This window comes from Amphiura filiformis, unplaced genomic scaffold (assembly GCF_039555335.1).
Source record: "Amphiura filiformis unplaced genomic scaffold, Afil_fr2py scaffold_24, whole genome shotgun sequence".
Taxonomy (NCBI): Eukaryota; Metazoa; Echinodermata; class Ophiuroidea; order Amphilepidida; family Amphiuridae; genus Amphiura; species Amphiura filiformis.
Window position 1 is genome coordinate 861,953 of NW_027305488.1, and position 21,380 is coordinate 883,332.

Below are 21,380 nucleotides of genomic sequence, written 5' to 3' on the forward strand. Positions count from 1 at the left end.
ATACTTTATATGCAAAAGTCACCATGTATATCTCTTTTGGTGTGATTTTTTTGCTATGCCATGACCAAAAATCACATTTTTGAGCAGAAATCACAATTTCAAGCAAAGTCACGTTTTTGACCAAAAAATATTTTCTGCTAAAAATTGTGTTTTTTTACTAAAAATCATGTTTTTAAACAAAAAAGATTCTGAAGACTGAATAATAATGATAAAATTGGACAGATACTTTCACATGATACCTGAATTTATCGATCTAGCTCGAATTTATGTATCATGCTCAATCCGTCCAATTTTATATCAAACTTGGTACAATCATAGTATATGGTGGCCTAAAGTGCTGTATACTTTTGTGTCACATTATTTGCATATTTATGAATATTAATGAGCTCATTAGCATATTTTGCCTACATTGTCATTAATCCACTCTGTAGCTTAAACGCAATTGCAGATTAACTTCAAACTTGGTATGGTGATAGTATATGGTGGCCTCATGTGCTGTATACTTTTATGCCATGTTATTTACATATTTATGAATATCAATGAGTTCATTTGCATATTTGGCCTACATTGTCATAAATCCACTCTGCAGCTTAAACGCAATCACCGATTAGCTTCATTATTATGTTTTCAGGGTTATTAGGAGTTAAGAAAACCTAATAATGATAATATTGGATGGCTTATTTCGCATGATACCATAACATATCAGATTCGTCATACAAATATCGAACTCGCCGTTGGCTCGTCCGATATTTTTATATGACTCATCCGATATGTTATGGTATCATGCTCAGCCATCCAATATTATATCAAACTTGGTACGGTGATAGGATATGGTTGCCTGATGTGCTGAATAGTTTTGTGTCATTTTATTTGCATATTTTTTAATATTAATGAGCTCATTTGCATATTTTGGGTTCATTTCCATTAATCCACTCTCCTGCTTAAACGCAATCACCGATCAACTTCAAAGTTGGTCTTGTGAGAGTATTCTTTATATTTACCTACCATTGTTGTGGGGGCCACCTTAATTACGAACCGCGTAATTCTAATTTTTCAATTTCATGTCTGAACTATGCAAGGCCTTAACAGCTGCTATCAGTGTGATAGTGTGATCAGTGTGATATGTTGTTAACATGCCGTTTGAAGCTTATTAGCCGATTGTGGATGGAGGTAATTGAATCAAGTAGAGCATTCCATAAGTGAGGCGAGGATGGAAGGAATGATCTCTGGTGGCTGATCAGGTTGGATTTTGGAATTCTGACAGCATAGGCATGGGATAAAAATAATATAATATAATAATAAGCATCATTTATTGAGTGCCTTTTCATGTACAAAGGGCTTTACAACACAAATTGTACATAAAATTAACAAAAATATCATTACATGGCAAGAAAAAAGAAATCCAACAATTTAGGAAGAGATACAATATAATAAAAGTTTTTAAATACATAGCGAGAAAAGTTTAAAATACATAGCAAGACCAGCTCAATATTTAAAAGAGCAGGAAATCATGCAAACAGTATAAATCTGATCAAAATGAAACGTAGCTAGGCATGGCTGGGATCTCATGGAACACCACAGATGAGTATCAATGATGATGATCATCATCAGTCAGCTGTGGAGCAGGCAACTACAAGCTTCTCCACGACGCACCGCAAGAGTGCTGGCAAGCCGCACTTGTAAGCATAATATAATTGTATACGCTCTGCAGGGTTAGGTTGCCATGCACAATCAAATTGATTTAAATCGTGCCAACCCTGATATTAACCACACTTTGATTTTGCATCTCTGCAGATAACCAAGGATCGACAGTCACTAGTTGATTTCATGCAACTCACATTACTTGGTGTACAGACTCAGGAATCAGAGGAAGACCTGGCTGAACTCACTCATATTGCATTGCAGCAAATCATAGAGCTGAAATTGGTGAAAGAGAAACAAGATGATGATGGCAAGATGGTGTTGGAGGTTACCAAGCTTGGACATGCTGCTTTCAAAGGTGAACTAAATAGTTGGGTTTTTTTTTTCAAAAATTAAAATTATGAATTGTTATGTACAAAATTTGAATGTGTGTTTGTAAACATGGGCAAATATGGACACACACACATACACATGAGAAATCTATTTAAAGCCATATTGTACGATCTTATAATATGAAATTGGTTAATTTTTCAAACCTGATTTTTTTGGCATATTTGTAATGTTTATGCATGTCCCAACTTGCACCAAAATGAATCCGCCAAATTTGTTGTTTTCGTAGGTCAACAGAGCAAAGTTAGACATGAAGTCATAGAACTGCATGTTAAATGACCAAGATAACCAGTAGAGTTTTTTTCACCTTACCTTGTTATTTCAGCTCAAAATGGACGGAAACCCTTCCCGACCATTATTACATGTACTAGTTATATTTCAGCATTTGAGTATAGAATAACAAATTTAAAATTGAAGGAAATCATACAATGTACATAATTAAAAGCATGGTTCCTTTATTGGTGCAACCTATAGCATTTTTAAGCCAACTTCATTTTGGAGTACAGAGCAGCATGCTTTCGTATGGGTGTTGAGGGTTTTAGGATATAGATCAGCACACTACAGGAGTCACACCTGCAAATGAGGAACCATGACTAACCATGATCTGCCTGTATGTTCCCTTTCCATTTGTAATGAACTAGAAACACTGTAAAAATGCAGAATGACAGGGGCTTTGTTATTTCATGTTTTTACAATTTCTACACAATGCTCACAGGATGTTGATTGACTATATCACCATCCACACTTGCATAGTCCTAAAAATGTACATCATCTGTGATTAGAACTGAAAAAAATATATAGGTGTGTGTACGAATGGGGTACACATGTGCATATGCTTACCATTAAACTCCATATATATCTGTTACTATTTCTGTAGGTTCAATTGATATCGATCTGTGTTCCACGGTATACAAGGACTTGAAGTTTGCCTGTGATCAAGGCTTAGTTCTGGCCAATGCATTACATCTGTTATACTTAGTTACCCCATATGATCAGGTAGAGAACACACAACCAAACTGGATCATCTATGATAGGCAGGTTAGTAATTTAGAGATTTCTTATTCCTATCTTATGCTAGCAATCCATATCTCAAGTTGACAATCTGAGCATGTTAACTTTGGACATATCTCTAATGCCCCCGTCAGACTTTCCTGCCGCTGCGGCATGACATATCAACCAATGACAAGCCTTCATTGTGTCCATTTGTCTGCAATGCGTGTCCGCCACGCCGCTCAGCAGCAAGCGGCAGGGTAGTATGAAACCAGCATAAATCATAATTTCTCAACTTAATCCGGGTTCCGTGGGAGCAGGTCTCATTTGATTACCCTGCCATGATGCACCTTGATTTTGGCTTTCTGCAAGTCCCAGCAGCTCAGTTTCAGATAGTTCCAATAATTCCTGACAATTGGTGCATTGCTTTGCTTTGTGCATATTAAAAATGCTGATAGAAGAGTTAAAATTGAAAAGAAACATCTCGTACAGAGGGAGTAGGATTTTGAAATGGAATTGGCTAGGGTTACTTAGTTTAAAACTCATAATCTGTCAGTACATGGCTTTACCTATATTTTCTGCAACTGGGGTGAGTATTTCAAACGGAAGTTACCCAATTGTCTATTTGAAACCCACACTCCCTCTTTGCAAGACTTATGTTAAATCTTCCACAGGTGGAGTGTGGATTTCAAATGGAATAGCCCATTATTTTGATGAATAGAACACATGGATGGTGCTGTATTGGGATGTGACTCCCATTAGGCTATTCCAGTTGAAATCCACACACCCCATGGAAGACATGACCTTACTCTTCTACACAGGGAATGTGCATTTCAAATGGGGTTACCTGAATGGGTGACTCTATTTACAATCTACACCTGTGTGGGAGATGTCTTCCATAGGTGGTGTATGATTTAAACTGGAATAGCCCATACAATATTAACAACAAGAACACGGATGTACTGTATGGATGATCTAGGTGACATACATTCCAACATTTCTTTTTTTGTTTTGTATTTTGTTTGTTTGCAGCATTCAAGACTAGGTGAATGTGAGCGCAAGGTATCTGACATGATAGGAGTGACTGAGTTGTATCTAAGTTGTAAGATTACAGGCAAGAGAGTTAGAGCTGTGAGTACATCATTATATAGGTTATTACTTTTATCAAATATGGGAATAATGTGATATAAGGAAACCATTTTGTATGGTGTGTATCATCAGAAGAAAATCTTTTACTGTATCTCATGTATGTGTTCATCACAAACCCAGTGTAAAGTTGGCAGTGCTTATTTATAGAGGTTAATAATTGGGCATCGGTTATTTGGAGGGCATTGTGAAAAATCTTAACTGAGAATGCGCCCGACGGATATTCCAAGGTAAAAACCAAAGTGTTTAGATTTTTCACAATGCCCGACATATTACCGATTCAAAGCTACTAACCTCATTCATAAACGTCACTTTCATCTCTTCACTTTACAAAATATCACACAATTTTCCTCAAAAATAAACAATTTTTATGTTTTGCCTTTCCAAATATCGATCAGGCTAAAACAGAACGACCAATAACAGAAGTGCGAATCACACTCTGTGCAAATATGGTAGTGCGCAATCCAAATACTGTGGCCAGCGCTCTCGCAATTTGTTTAACGCACAACACGGCGCACGCGGAGGTTACTAATATTTACACTGACAGCACGTAGGTCCACTGTCAAATATTGGTAACCTCGTTCAGCGTTTGCATTTTGGTAAATAAAAATGATTAGATCGCAATGCATCGCATATATTAATGAGGTTATGAATCGGATATATTGGCCAATAAAGGTTACAAAATCAATATGAGCACCTATTCAATTATGAAAAGTAATCTATTTTAAATCTTGTTTTAAAAAGATTTCAACTGTCCACAGAGGGAGTATGAATTGAAATGAACACATTAGGCAGTTCCATTTGAATTTCATACATCCTCTGAAAAAGATTCAACTTGAATCTTCTACAAAGGGAGGGTGAGTTTCAAATGGAGCTGCCTAATGTGGTCATCCCATTTGAAATTCACACTCCCACTGTAGAAGATATTTCCAAGATCTTCAACAGGGGCAGTGTGGATTTTAAATGGAATAGTTCAATATATTTGTGTGTTGTTATTTTTGTGGTAGCTGCATAGAATACAAAAAGCGTGAAAATAAGTGTAGTGTGAAAATGTCCACTTAAACACTTTTACAGTAAGAGATCATTGATTTGATTTTCAGGATGATGACACCCACTTCCGAGTGCAGCGTTTCTATCTCACATTAATCTTATGGAGTCTACTCAACCAGAAGAGTATATGGGATGTATCGTCAAGATTTGAGGTACCCAGAGGTTTCATACAGAACTTGTTTTCATCTGCTGCAAGTTTTGCCTCCAGTGTACAAAGATTTTGTGAGGTAAGGGACTAGCTAATATTTACACCAGGGGGGGATGATAATAATAATATAGTAGATCCAGTAGGAGTCACAAACATAACTATAGCACTAATTGAAGGCAAGTGGCAGTTCCTATCATATATGGAATAGGAATGGTTGAGTCTACTGAACCAGAAGAGTATATGGGATGTGTCATCAAGATTTAAGGTGCCCAGAGGCTGCAAGTTTTGTCTCCAGTATACAAAGATTTTGTGAGGTAAGGGACTAGCTTATATGAAGGTAGTGAGAATGGTGGGGTCTACTGAACCAGAAGAGCATATGGGTTGTGTTGTCAAGATATGAAGTGCCCAGAGGTTTCATACAAATCTAAGTTTTGCTGCGAGTTTTGCCTCCAGTGTACAAAGATTTTGTGAGGTAAGGGACTAGCTAATATTTATGCTGATGGGAGGATTGTGGTGTCTACTGAGCCTGAAGAGCATATGTGACCTGCTACCACGAACTCAGCGTAAAGTCACCACGACTTTATACTCATTTTGTTGAGTTTGTAGTTCGAGATATTTGGTCCGACTAAGTGATGTTCTTTGTTTGCCGCCACCTGTACAAGCCAGTAGTATTATCCTTTGTGAATGGCCCATTGTGCCCCATTCACAAAGGACATACAGACATACTTAGTGGCTTTAACAGGTGAGTGAACACCAACACAATAGTCAGGGCGTTTTGTGTGACTAACACCTTGCGACTTTACGCTGATTTCATGGTAGCAGGTCACATATGGGATGTTTTGTCAATATGGAGGTCGCAGGTGCCCAGAGGGTTTGTACAGAACTTGTTTTCATCTGCTGCAAGTTTCGCCTAGAAATACAAAGATTTTGTGAGGTAAGGGACTAGCCAATATTTACGCTGATGGGGGATTATGGTGTCTACTGAACCAGAAGAGCATACAGGATGTTTTGTCAATATTTGAGGTCACAGGTGCCCAGAGGGTTTGTACAGAACTTGTTTTCATCTGCTGCAAGTTTCGCCTCCAGTATACAAAGATTTTGAAAGGTAAAGGACTGGTTAATATGGGGAATGGTGGAATCTATTGAACCATGGCACCACTGAATACATTCATCAGGTTTTTAGGTAAACTGAATAAATGTGACCCGATCAAAACCGACCACTTCGTGGCTGACTTCATTGGCAGATAACAATGAAAGAAGATGAGAAAATATAAAGAAAATAAATAGAAATTTGAGCTTGTTTTGCCTCATAAAAACATTTTTACTGTATCTGATTTCAACAAGTAAGGTGTCATTTTAAAGCTAAAAAACAGCAGTTTATCCTCGTGTTTAAATCTCAATTTTCATTTCTGCCGCAAGGTGGTTGGTTTTGATGTGATGGGTCACAAATTTCTTTCTTTTACACAAAAAAGAATTTTACTCATGATTAACGATTTAGCCCATTATGGGCGATGTACATCTTCAGGATAACGATGTTCGATCCTTACTTCCGGTGTGCACAATTAGTCTAATCTCTTTTATTTATCTTTCTTTTATTTCATCATTATTATTTCAGGATTTGCCAGAGTTTTGGGCATTTCAACAGCTCCTTGCCAAGGTTGTATATGACCTCACCTACCTAGCTACTCCAGATCTGGTCGCCTTGCTGGAAATTCCTGGTGTCAAACAGGTAAGATAAGAGATAAGATAAGATAAACTTTTGAGACCGCAAACCGGTCTCACCCCACTCAAATCTGGTAGATATTTACAAAATAAATAGTGAATATTTACAAACAAATTATACAGTATTTACTGAAGTGGAATTGATACATTGTATCTGCGTCCCAACACCAGTTAGTCCCACTCTGGCTGCAGTAGTTCATTGAAAACCAGAGTGGGGCTTATTGGTGAGTAGATGACTATACCAGATTGGAGTGGGTGGCCTCATAGAGTGAGCATGGTAAGGTTGGTTTGTGCTCTTATACCATATTCACATTCTTAAATATCAATAACCTAAGAGATTCTAGGAGGTTTATGAGACCTGCGCTTTAACCGCTTGGCCACAGGAGCTTCTTGATTAGGCAGACTGGAAATTCAACACATAAACAGTTACGCAACCCTACCTCCTTAGTTCAAATCATCCCATAGTATCTAGGGCTTGAATTGACAAGTGTAAATATCATGGTTCAATTCCCTCCCAGACGGGAACACATTTCCTGTTTCCTCTTTCAAGAATTGCTTGCTGGCGAACTTATAAAATTTCATCATAGTTTGCTTATTCCTGTTGAAAAAGCCACTGTTTTCATGTTACGTTCTTGAGGACGGCTCAATTGATGCTTGTTGAAGCCCTAGATACTGTGGGATGGCTTGCACAAAGGAGGTATGGTTGAGTGACTGCTTATAAGTTAATTTCCAGTCTGCTTAATCATGAAGCTTAATTCTGTGGCCAAGTTGTTAAGCTTCAGGTCTCATAAACCTGAGGATCTGGGTTCATCCAATTCCCAGGCAGGATCACTTTTCATGTTTCATCCTTCAATAATTGCTCGGCAGGGAACTTATAAAATATCATCATAGTTTGCGTATTCCCGTCGAAAAAGCAACCATGTTTCATGTTCCTCTACTGTGAACACGGTTCAAATTATGCTTGTTTTTTTTTATGTTTCCTCCTTTCATAGTTTGCTTATTTCCATCAAAAAAAAGACACTGTTTTTCAACTTTTTATATGTTCATTTTCTTATCAAACTGTGTAGACTCTCATTCATCTGGGTACACATGTATATGTTGAAATTAAGATTTAATTTAAAACTGAAGGTTTCAGTCGCAGAGTCGGTTCAACCGTCAAAAATAGGTATGTCTGGTTGACCAGATTTAAATTAAATCTTAATTTCATTTTCTTATGTTTGTTTGCTCCTTGTTTTTGCCTATATCTCAGTTTCAATATTTGGTCTGATCAGACCAGACTGTGTCACCTATAATTAAAGACAGAATTAAAAAGACTAGTTTGCGTCTAATGTCATCTGTCAATCAGACTCGAGCAAGGTTTGTTTACAAGTGTTGTGATGATGAATTGTCTTTTTAATTATGTCTTTAATTATAGTGACAGATTTGTTTACGGCAGGTATGTTTTATTTGTACTTTCAGGGTCGTGCTAAACAGTTGGTGAAGGCGGGTTACAAGACGCTGCGGCACCTAGCACATGCCGATATTAATACACTAGTACAGGAAGTGGAACACATGCCTCGCAAAATGGCTCTCCAAATTGTGTCTGCAGCCAAGGTATGTTGAAAACGTTCTGGCATTGATGCCAACGTTCATCTTTTGCTCCCGAATTAGACTACTTGAAGATCACTTGGCGAGGCTCAGAAAACCATGATATGACTTGACTTAATTTGGGTTACATTTGCAATGTTCAGGCAACGGTATTATTTTTGATTTAGTGTCCTTTTAAGCTGATTTTTAAATAATTTTGAGTCTGCATAAACTGCCCCTATGGAATGACTGCTGCCACCCAAGCTGAGATAAGTAGGTGTAAAGTTGTGAAAATTATTCGTTTTTTATTACTGCACAAGTTCATAAAGTCCCAACTCACACAATTTCACATATAAATGTGCGTCAGTCACACATTACACAACGCGTAACTGGCATCAGTGCGGTGTGCACACCTTTTATATCAATACACAATGCTATAAGTCATATCCAGGGCATAGCCAGGGGGAGCCGGGGGCAAACTGCCCCCACATAAAAAATTTTTAGGGGTACAATGGGAATAGAAAGAGTAAAGTTTTTTAAAATGACTAAAAATGGGACAACAAATTGACAAATGGGAATGAAAATTTGGCTTTGCCCCTAACACTAAAATCCTGGCTATGCTACTGTACAAGTCATATTTTTTTCGCCAATTATATGCTGAACAAATTTTAGTGCCTCATTGTGGCATGTATAGGGTGTGCGATTCTTAGCTGCAAGTCCCTTGCAATCATATGGTGCATCTGGGGCCAAAGTGGACAGTGAATTCCTGTAAAGTGTGCTGAGGCTTGTGGGCATGCCTACACTGCACAATCACTGCACTTTTTTCTTTGTATTTAGGATTAGGGTTGGCATGTGAGTTGGGGTTGCAATTATGAATAGGATTCCGGTTGAGGGTGGCAACTGCTTTTCTAATTTTGCTCTGAAAAGTCATCTCTTGTTCTTTTGATATGGACTTATATTTTGTTTGTTTTTGTTATTTTTAGATGGAATTGTCCGAGCGGGCAGAAGCTTTGAGGGAAGAAGCAGAAGAAATGGCCAGTAAACCAATGCTCAATACTACTCAATGAGTCATCCATAGTACAGATGGCATGGACTAACCCTCTCCATGGGTGTCGATTGCAGACAACAAATTTCCAATTTTCTTTAAAATTCAAAAATTTTAGAATTGCATATTTCAATGACCATATTTGAAATCAGTATGACAAATGCATTAAAATGAGTACAAACAAGCCTAGTATTGGTTCAGTGGTTCTTGAGAAAGCACTTGATATTTTGAGAAAATATTTCAGAACTTGGGAGTTTTAATGTTGAAGACGTATGCAGAGCATTAATGGTACTGATTACATGTGAGGAAAAGATCATATGCCATCTCCCACATGTGATGCTGAATGATTATGAAAAGATAGCCAGAAAACCAATGTTTAATACTAGTCAATGAGTCCATCCATGGTACAGATGCCGTCATGGAATTGAAATTGCTCCTTCGCATAGAATATGCATGCTGAGGTTATTAACTGTTGTTTATTAGTAACGGCACAGTTTTGGCAAATATACAAGTTTGATTTGGTCTTGTGAATCATGTATATTCAGGTTATGAATATTTATTAAACAATGAAGACATGTGCGATGGAGATATGTATTGTAGGTGAAATTAGATTGGAATATTATTATGCCATATTATTGTAATGATTTACTCAGGGTGTGGTATATGGATGATGCGTGATTTCCTGATAAATAACTCAGAGAACGGAAAATATGGAGCAAAACGACAATGGAAGTACAATCACAAAATAACACGATTTATTAATAAAACACGAATCCTAACCATACAGAGACTGCCGCTTATATTGAAAGTCATGTCTCTAAACAAATGGTCAAGCCGTCTTTGCACAGAAACAAATGCACGTGTTAACTCAACAAGCTCCAAATCATAAGTGAAGGTGCATCGGATGACTGGCCCACGCCAAGCACGCTCATGGCACGCTCCTCTCACATGCCAGTCGACCCAGCAACAGCACCAACCAATCAGGGCACGGCGACGTAAAAGTGCGACGCAAAAGTGCGTCGACATAGTCGCCATAGCGCCGCATCTCTCCGTCCCCATTGCAGAAATGCGTCTACCTTCCGCTGCATAATGCATACCACAAATGCAGACGCATCCACAATAACGAGGAAGACAAGTGATGGGCCAACTTATAAGCAACTGGCGTCAATTAATTAACAAAAGGAATAATTTGGGTTTCATTTAATATGAAAGTCCAAAATACATAAACAATCAGGAATGTGCGCCTTGTGCAAATACAGCAAGTAAACAAGTCAACAAACTCTCCTGGGTCAATGTCCGTTCGTCAGTCAGTCGAAGGCGGACAAAAATTACATCGCCAAAGTCATTATATTTGATGAAAGTTTCATACACAAGAAAAAAGGTAAAGCCTGAAAAAGATAGAGAGACAAACGTAGGCTCAGGGCATTTCACTCTCCAAACCTATAAAAAAAGATTTGTACTCAAATCTTGTACAATAAATCGAATTTCAAAGATGCATTTAAAAATTAATTTTTCCACAGAAACAAGTATTTACATTAAAAGCAATAATTTTGGTAGCTCACACAGTGGCCAAAATGTAATTCAATATTTCATTTTAATCAAAAATACAGCGGCGGCAAAGCCCCGCAAATTTGCGTCTACTGATACTAAATTTGTTACTGTCATTCAATTTCAACATGTTCAAACAAAGTGCATATAAAAACAACATAATGCCGAAAACATTTCAAGAAAAACGGGCCTAAATTTGGGGTGCCTACAAATTTGGAATTTTCAATTAAAAATCTTAAAATTACGCCCTAAACTCAACCTAAAGGCCTAACGTTGAGTTGTGTCAAGTCAGCGGTGCCTAAAGATTTGGATAGGTGTAACTCGCTAGCTGTTGTTCACGGGTAAACAGATGAGACTTCGTCTTCGGATACAATTTCACGAACATGACCAATTTTATGTGGACGCATAAATGCGTCTACTCGGGGAATGAAAACAACAACAGCCGCGCCTAGGGGAAAATACAACAATAATTAATTCAAAAAGGGGAGCGAGTTACACTTACCCTACATACAACTTTATACACTAGTCGTCATAATAATTAATTTCAATCTGGTAAAATCCAGTCCGAAGAGTTCAAAAACATATAATAATCGGCGATCGTTGTCGTTGAACGTGGCATGGCGATGCTAGCCTAGGGCTTCGACAGTCATGACAGTCAATGTTCGTTGCATGCATCGTGCATGCATGCAAATTCACAACTTCAAGTTCATCGGTAGAAATACAAATCATTGTCCAAAGGCGGTGAAAGGTAGTTCAGCTTCAGGAGATTATATAAAAATTCCACGGCACTTCGTCGATATATCCATAGAGAGAAACTTACAAGCTCACGCCAGTAAGCTTGTATTTAAAAGTTCCCATCAGTCATGCAAGTTCAATGGCAATTTTGCGTCTCCATTAATGTCCATGTAAATGAATAGCAAATGTTCAAAATCCAATTGAAGCCACAGAAACCATCATCACAGCAGCGTCAGCATTTACCATAGTCATTCAGGGTCTTGTAGCCTCGGTGTCCGCACTTTTGCGTCGACATTTTCGTCAAGTTCTTCATCACAAGTTGTTGTTTTCCACGGCGACATGCAGCTGTTGTCATCAATGTTGCAAACTCGCTCTGCATCGCCAAATTTCGCGGTACAGGAGCTGTTTGCTTCCGGGGTGACATTACTGAAAATGCGTAATTTCGCATGTAGACAGCTTTTGGTGCCTTTTTCTATAAACTTCATAGAAAACTTCAAAACTTCTTGTGCGTTTTGGTTATGCATGTACAGCATGTAGGTTATTAAAACATCTTGATTTGGCTTCAACTTTTCAATTTCAAATTCACATCTTCTCGCTTGAATGACTAGACAAACCAAACTTGCATTATCAATCAATTAGATTTCTTTTAAGTTCTCTTATAAAACTCGACCAGCAAGTTCAGAACTTTTAATTAAATCTGATGAACATACATTGCATATGGCATCCAGAACATTTGCGCGCTTGCTCTGAATGCCAATTTCAGCAATACCTTAAGGCTTTCAAGTTCATCATAACAATCATATAGGCCACAACCCATTTCACTACAAGTTGGTTGTCATCTTCAATCGTTTTCATTCAATCAAGCAACTTTATCATGCGTTAAAGCCAACATCAATTTTCATATACATGCATAGACCTACAGGCCTAAAAATTATATTCCGACTTGTTTTCACGGAATAATCAAACATCCACGCACATGAAGGGTCTTCAAAGACTTCAATTCAACCCCACAAAATGGGTATAGGCCCTATGGAGAAATTTTTATCTCCATTCTTCATGTTCTACAGCTGTCTTTCTTTTATTCTCACGGGTGGCCTATTTTAGGCCTTTTTGTGTCAAACCCGGTTTCTTGTAATTGTCATGAGATCGACTTTTTTGGCGATCAATTTATGCCATTATTTTAAACTTAAGATAATAGGCCTACTTTTGTAACGTGCAGGCTACTGTATAATGACACGATTTTTGCTATATTAATTTATATGCGACAACTTCCTCTTCCTGTTCTGGAAGGGCATGGTCCACGAAGGATCCATTTTTGATTCATTGTCACAATTAGGCAAAAATGGCATAATGGCATCAATTATAAATTGACGTTCAAGCGGTAGTTCATCATTGTGATATCTACTTTTTGTGGGTTTTCTGGCATATAACTCGCACTTTTTACTAATGCGTTTCACATCTGTAAGCCATTTCACCCACCAATACCGCTTGCCAATAATTTTCATTATTTTCTGGGTACCTTCAGAGTGTTCTTGGTGTTTATTTGTATCTTCAAACACCTTCATACGCAAATGCTGTGGAACTACAAGTTTCATTGAAACTTTGTCTCCACAGTCTGAGTCGCAGCGTTTGTAAAGAACACCATTGGCAATTTCAAATTGGTCCCAAAATTACCAATATGTTTTCAGAGTTAGATTTTCTTGTGAAATGTCTTCCCATTTCGGGCGATCACAATCTAACTCTTTCCAAGACATAATTTGGTTCAGGACTTGGTCTTCCATCTGTTCCTTCCTCAGGTCTTTATCAGACCATTGATAGAATTTTTACGGGTATCTTTGTCCTGGTCTTGACAATTTTGACTGTTGCACATGAATTCATCATGTTTCACATGATTTACATAAATGGATTTTTCAGAGTCATCCATTTCTTTTGGTTCCTCTGCACTTGTCAGTTCATCAAGGCCATTGCAACTGAACTGCCAAAAATCTATAAGATTTTCAGGATCATTTTCACTCAGTTCTACTGGTTGCTTAGTCCCGTGAACATCGTGCATCAAGTTGTCATCATGACTGTATTGTAAGCCTACAGTCTTCATTTCTTCCACGTCCGTGTTTTCCTTGACCACGTTATTAGGCATGTTAGACAGCACCATTTTCACGTTTGACACTCGTTTTGAGTTGTCATCATGATCATGTTCATCGGACGTGTTTGACAAAGTTGGAGATGTCGTCGAGTTTATAGGCCTACTCACTTTGCAGTGTCTTTGGAAGTGACCAACTTCTCCACATTTAAAACAGATCAGATCTTTTCTGTGTCTTTTGTTGTCATAGTTACCATGGTTACGGCGTTGGTTTTCGTAACTTTGGTCATTATTTTGCACAGACTCGATCTTCTGGAGAATTACCCTGAGAATTTCCAGCAGGGACTGTAAGACTATTTGGTCCTTCGACATGAGCGAGTCAACTTGTTCAGATGACTCCAATTTGTCCGACTGTAGGTCTAGGCCTACTTCAAGATTGCTCACAGATCTGACGTATTGACATGACCTCTGATTTTCGGCCAATTTGAAGGCCTCACACTCGATAGCAACATCAAGTGCTTCATCCAGGGTCTTAGGCCTGGTTTGAAATATGCTCCATCTCATATCAGGGTCCAATGCGTCTAAGAACTGATCTTTAGCCAGAATGTCTTGCATACTCCTAGGTACATTTGGGTATGCATATTTGGTTAATCTACGCAAATTTTGTGCCAGCTCTGGAAGTGACTCGCCCTTTTCACGGGTTCTGTTCTTTAATAGCGTCTTATTCAACTCTGCTTTATTTTCAGAGTTGAAACGCCTTTCCAGTGCGTTTATCAACGCTGGATAGTGATACCTGGAATGTTCTTCCAAATCACTCAGAACCGCAAGAGCAGCCCCTCTAAGGCTGGTAGCCAAAAATGCTGCTTTGACATCATCAGGCCAAGCATTTAATTCACACACAATTTCAAAGTGTGCCAAATAATCCTGTAGCGGTGTTGAGCCGTCATATTCTGATGGCTTCATCAATGGTTTTGTCATTGATGTGCACCTCGTCTCATCAGGACTTACAGGCAACATCGTACATGTTTTGTACAGGTACGGCCTCCTTGTTTTACACAAGGGACTTTGTTGTGTGCTCCTTCTAAATCGGAGAGCCTCGGCAGTTTCGCCGGTTCACTTTCAGACTCAAAGTCAAAATCAAAATAAGCTGTCCCTGTAGGTCTAGTAGGCCTACTACCACAAGCGTAGTCGCTCGTATACGAGACACTGTTACGGCTTTTTATTTCTTGCAGCCGGACTTTGGTCTGTTCCAGAAAATCACGCATATTTAATTCATCCTTACCAGTGGGTTCACTAACGATTTCAGAAGTCATATCGAAATCGCACCGCTGCTCACCAATGTAATGATTTACTCAGGGTGTGGTATATGGATGATGCGTGATTTCCTGATAAATAACTCAGAGAACGGAAAATATGGAGCAAAACGACAATGGAAGTACAATCACAAAATAACACGATTTATTAATAAAACACGAATCCTAACCATACAGAGACTGCCGCTTATATTGAAAGTCATGTCTCTAAACAAATGGTCAAGCCGTCTTTGCACAGAAACAAATGCACGTGTTAACTCAACAAGCTCCAAATCATAAGTGAAGGTGCATCGGATGACTGGCCCACGCGCACGCTCATGGCACGCTCCTCTCACATGCCAGTCGACCCAGCAACAGCACCAACCAATCAGGGAACGGCGACGTAAAAGTGCGACGCAAAAGTGCGTCGACATAGCGACGCAAAAGTGCGTCGACATAGTCGCCGCATCTCTCCGTCCCCATTGCAGAAATGCGTCTACCTTCCGCTGCATAATGCATACCACAAATGCAGACGCATCCACAATAACGAGGAAGAGAAGTGATGGGACAATTAATATGCAATTAGCGTCAATTAATTAACAAAAGGAATAATTTGGGTTTCATTTAATATGAAAGTCCGAAAATACGCAAACAATCAGGAATGTGCGCCTTGTGCAAATACAGCAAGTAAACAAGTCAACAAACTCTCCTGGGTCAATGTCCGTTCGTCAGTCGAAGGCGACGCAAAATTACATCGCCGAAGTCATTATATTTGATGAAAGTTTCATACACAAGAAAAAGGTAAAGCCTGAAAAAGATAGGGAGACACCCGTAGGCTCAGGGCATTTCATTATGAAGAAAAAATATTTATTACTAAACTTTGTTCAACCTATAAGTTTTACATTTGTGTAAATTCAAAAAGGGTGCGCTAGACGCACATTATGAAAAGCACACTGAGCATAGGTGCTAACAGCATACACATCATTCTATATCAGTCCATGATGTTATATCTTGCTACTTATAGGCTGAACATACAATGTAGTATGCCAGTAAGATATTATGGAATTTATTATTATTATTATTACAATTATCTATATATCTGAAAAAATTTAAACAACCCTAGTATTTAAGTCTTGTTTAATTAACCAGTGCCTTAGCTGGCTACCCATCCACCTGTCATGGGTGATATTTATCTCAGAGATGTGTAAATTAATGCTTTTGACAGATGTGGATTTATATTATGAGTTTGTCAGAATACTGAATAGCGATTCATCACTTTGTTAAATTAGGGATTCAATCATGTTTTACAGTTGTTCATCACTGTTTAACAACGATGCGGCCGGACGCGAGTTGTTAAACGGTGATGAACAGTGGTGAAACATAATTGAAAGATTGTATAATTCACATGATTATTTTATGAGGAATGTCAGTTAATCATTGCCACTCAGCCTTACAAAAGAATTCTCTGTTGATATCAGCAATAAATCTACAGAACAAAACTGCAATGTTTAGCCGCCATGCTTGTGCACAGGTTCTAGGCATGACAAATTTTACACGCTCACGCTTAACGCGTAGTCTGGCTCACGTTCGCGTATATGCTACAGTAAAAGTATGGATTAATCACGGATTAACAACGGTTGATCCTGTACAAAGATATAGGAACAGTTGTTGAATTCATGTTTAAGCATGTTGAATTCTCTTGATATAAAACGTTAGAGAATCAAGAGGGCAGCATTTCAGTTGTTTAAAGTGATTCAGTGTGGGAAATGATTGAAAGAGGATGGCATGGCCAATGGCATGTAGGGTTAGTCAACTGTACATTGCTGTAGTGGCTGATCAGTGGCCTATAATTCAAGAGAAGTCATAGTTGTGAATTTAACAAAGAGATGAATTAATATTTGGCTTTCTGCTAAACTTTTGACAATATAATTTATTATGATTATAATTATTTATATTTCTGAATGTAAGTTAAAACTATTTTATTGGTCGATTTATTTCATTTGGCTATTAACCAGTGCCTTAAGGGAAGGGGTATGAACGTTTGGACAGTATTTATTGTGGGACATTAGAGCACATCAGACATATCGAATTGCATTCTGAATACGAAGAATGTCCTTCTGATATCAAATAATTTTGATTTTTGAAATTCGCAATGTAATACATATTTTATGGCAAATGATTAAAAATTGATATTTTTGATATTTAACAGTACTCAAAGTAAACTTTATAAATCTGATGATTTATACTTAACGTGTATGTAGGTGGGATGAAAAGCTGACGATCAATTGAAAATTTTGACCTTTCGTATTGAACGATATGGATTTTTTTCCCAAAACACCTAAAAAAATTAGGTGTTTTTGAAAAAAATCCATATCTTCAATATGAAAGGTCAAAATTTTCAATTGATTGTCGGCTTTTCCTCCCAGCTACACACACTTTAAGAATATAATCATTAGATTTATAAAATTTACTTCGAGGACTGTTATATATCAAAAATTTGAAAAATATCAATTTTTATAATTTGTCATAAAATTTGTATTATATCGTGATTTTCAAAAATGAAAATTATTTGATATCAGAAAGCCATTCTTCATATTCAGAATGCAGTTCGATATGTCTGATGTGCTCTCCTGTCCCACAAAAAATACTGTCGAAACGCTCATTCTAGATCCCTTAACCACCTGTCCTGCACCTGTTATTTTGGACATACTGCTGAGAGGTGCTAATGTAAAGGAAGTGCATGACAATCACAACATTATGTCTCATATGTGACATGATCAAGGGGAATGAGTCACATGTCGAAAATGAGTTTTACACATGTTTCTAAAGAGGACATGCAGGGCTTTCAGAAACTGAAAACCCCATGTTGATACGAATTTTCTTTGTGAAGTTACGTCAATTTATCAATCGCTAAAAACAATATAAAACAAAAGAATTTTAACGCTTTCTTTGCCAATATATCAAAATTAATATTATCGACATCCGACTCATTTCCCTTGATCGTGTCACATATGTTATAATAATTATCAAGCACGAATCACATGGTTTTATTTGAATTAAACTCATATTGACCATGAAAACAGCCAGCTCTCAACACGCTATATTCAAAATTCCTGTGCCAAAATTGTCTAGAGCAATGACGTCATGGTTATTTGTGCTCATTTGTCGTCAGCCTTCATTGTATTATTGGGTTGACAATTTTGGTGCTGGAATTTTGAATATCATGTGTTGAGAGATGGCTGTTTTTATAGTTAATGAGTTTCTTTTAAACTCAAACCATGTGATTCACTTTGGCCAAAAAAGTCAAAAGTTAAAAAAACATAAACAAAAATGTAAAATAGGGTCGGTCAGGCATGTAGCATGGTATCTTTTGTTGTCACTGCTATAGACCTTTTCAAACTGAGTCATTCCGATAAAACCCGAAGCATGAAATAATTTCCCCTATCGCGTGCACAAAAGTACCTCTTCAGCATCATGTATAGTACAAAGTTCCAATGTGTGACACGCATCATAAACAACGACGAACTTTCAACGGTCAATTTATGGACGAGAGAGGTACTTTTGCCAAGGATACTCGGATTTCAAATGGAGTCATCCATTCAGGTAAACCCATTTGAAATTCACAATCCTTGTGTGGAAGATTAAGGTCATGTCGTCCATATGGTGTGTATGGGTTTATCAATTGAAGACTGCAGTGGCAAAAATGCTCAATTTATATTTCTAGGGGAAGACGGTTCAATTCAGAAGACACCTTCTGATTGAACCATCCAGAAGGTATGAAACATACAGGCCTATCACCCCTCACCCTCCGGGTCCAGGGTGATAGACCCGTCATGGGCCTGGAGTGACAGGCCTGTAGCCAGTGCCGAGAGAACAAACAGTTTGCGCTATTTCCCCTCTAACTAACCATGTAGTATTTGTAGTATATTATCTGAAGCCAAGAATGTAAAAAATAGATGCCTACCAAAAAACATTATGTGGTGCTACTTTGTATAAAATGATAATGTCTTTATACCTCTTAATGTGAGGGCAGCAAGAATGCAATTATATTACACAATAAATCACAAATGCAACAAAAAATGATAAAACTGTGTGATAGCTAATATAGCTGTGTGTTTCTTTCATGTCTTTATAATAATGTGACACAGAAAACAACAATGTAAATCAAGTCATGCTATACTTATACTGAAGATGAATAAAACTAATGCTGCTTTCTGGCACTGATATCTACTGAAGATAACATGAATCAAATGGTACTGCTATCTACTGAAGATAGCATGAATCAAATGGTGCTGTTATCTACTGAAGATAGCATGAATCAAATGGTGTTGCTATCTACTGAAGATAGCATGAATCAATAGTGTTGCTATCTACTGAAGATAGCATGAATCAAATGGTGCTACTATTTACTGAAGATAGCATGAATCAAATGTTGCTGCTATCTACTGAAGATAGCATGAATCGCATGGTGTTGCTATCTACCGGTACTGAAGATAGCATGAATCAAATGGTGTTGCTATCTACTGATGATAGCATGAATCAAATGGCGATTCTATCTACTGAAGATAGCATGAATCAAATGGCGCTGTTATCTACTGAAGATTTGAATCAAATGGTGTTGCTATCTACTGAAGATAGCATGAATCAATTGGTGCTGCTATCTACTAAAGATAGGATGAATGAAACGATGGTGCTATCTACTGAAAATATTATTCAAATGGTGCTGCTATCTACTGAAGAAAGCATGAATGAAATGGTGCTGCTATCTATTGAAGATAGCATAAATCAAATGGTGCTGCCATCTACTGATGATAGCATAAATGGTGCTGCTATCTACTGATGATAGCATGAATCAAATGGTGCTGCTATCTACTGAAGATAACGCGAATCGATGTTGTTGTTATCTACTGAAGATAGCATGAATCAAATGGTGTTGCTATCTACTGAAGATAGCATGAATCAAATGGTGCTGCTATCTACTGAAGATAACGCGAATCGATGTTGTTGTTATCTACTGAAGCTAGCATGAATCAAATGGTGTTGCTATCTACTGAAGATAGCATGAATCAAATGGTGTTTCTATCTACTGAAGATAGCATGAATCAAATGGTGTTGCTATCTACTGATGATAGCATGAATCAAATGGCGATTCTATGTACTGAAGATAGCATGAATCAAATGGCGCTGTTATCTACTGAAGATTTGAATCAAATGGTGTTGCTATCTACTGAAGATAGCATGAATCGGTGCTGCTCTCTACTAAAGATAGGATGAATTAAACGATGGTGCTATCTACTGAAGATATTATTCAAATGGTGCTGCTATCTACTGAAGAAAGCATGAATGAAATGGTGCTGCTATCTATTGAAGATAGCATAAATCAAATGGGGCTGCTATCTACTGATGATAGCATTAATCAAATGGTGCTGCTATCTACTGAAGATAACGTGAATCTATGTTGTTGTTATCTACTAAAGATAGGATGAATGAAACGATGGTGCTATCTACTGAAGATATTCAAATGGTGCTGCTATCTACTGAAGAAAGCATGAATGAAATGGTGCTGCTATCTACTGAAGATAGCATAAATCAAATGGTGCTGCTATCTACTGATGATAGCATTAATCAAATGGTGCTGTTATCTACAGAAGATAACGCAAATCGATGTTGTTGTTATCTACTGAAGATAGCATGAATCAAATGGTGTTGCTATCTACTGAAGATAGCATGAATCAAATGGTGCTGCTATCTACTGAAGATAGCATGAATCAAATGGTGCTGTTATCTACTGAAGATAGCATGATTTAAATGGTGCTGCTATCTACTGAAGATAGCATGAATCAAACGGCGCTGCTATCTGCTGAAGATGGCATGAATCAAATGGTAGGCCAACCGCTCTCCTTTTTTGGTCCTTGGGGAACGAGGACTAAGGTTGAGGGGTTAAAATCTAAACACAGTTTTGAATTTAAAGAAGACGTGCCAAGAGGTACCATACCGTATTACATTTTGTTATCATTTAATCACCGG

General features: G+C 37.8%; 1 protein-coding gene across 1 annotated transcript in view; it reads left to right on the top strand.

Moving 5' to 3' along the window:
- Window positions 1-10,323, top strand: part of LOC140143610 (helicase POLQ-like) — a 36,216-nt gene extending 25,893 nt beyond the window's left edge. The window contains exons 13-19 of the mRNA XM_072165424.1: window positions 1,795-1,999; window positions 2,909-3,069; window positions 4,054-4,152; window positions 5,268-5,444; window positions 6,981-7,094; window positions 8,546-8,680; window positions 9,637-10,323. Coding sequence (XP_072021525.1) covers window positions 1,795-1,999; window positions 2,909-3,069; window positions 4,054-4,152; window positions 5,268-5,444; window positions 6,981-7,094; window positions 8,546-8,680; window positions 9,637-9,720 — 975 coding nt within the window. The 3' untranslated portion in view covers window positions 9,721-10,323. The remainder of the gene's footprint in view (window positions 1-1,794; window positions 2,000-2,908; window positions 3,070-4,053; window positions 4,153-5,267; window positions 5,445-6,980; window positions 7,095-8,545; window positions 8,681-9,636) is intronic.
- Window positions 10,324-21,380: the final 11,057 nt, after the last annotated feature.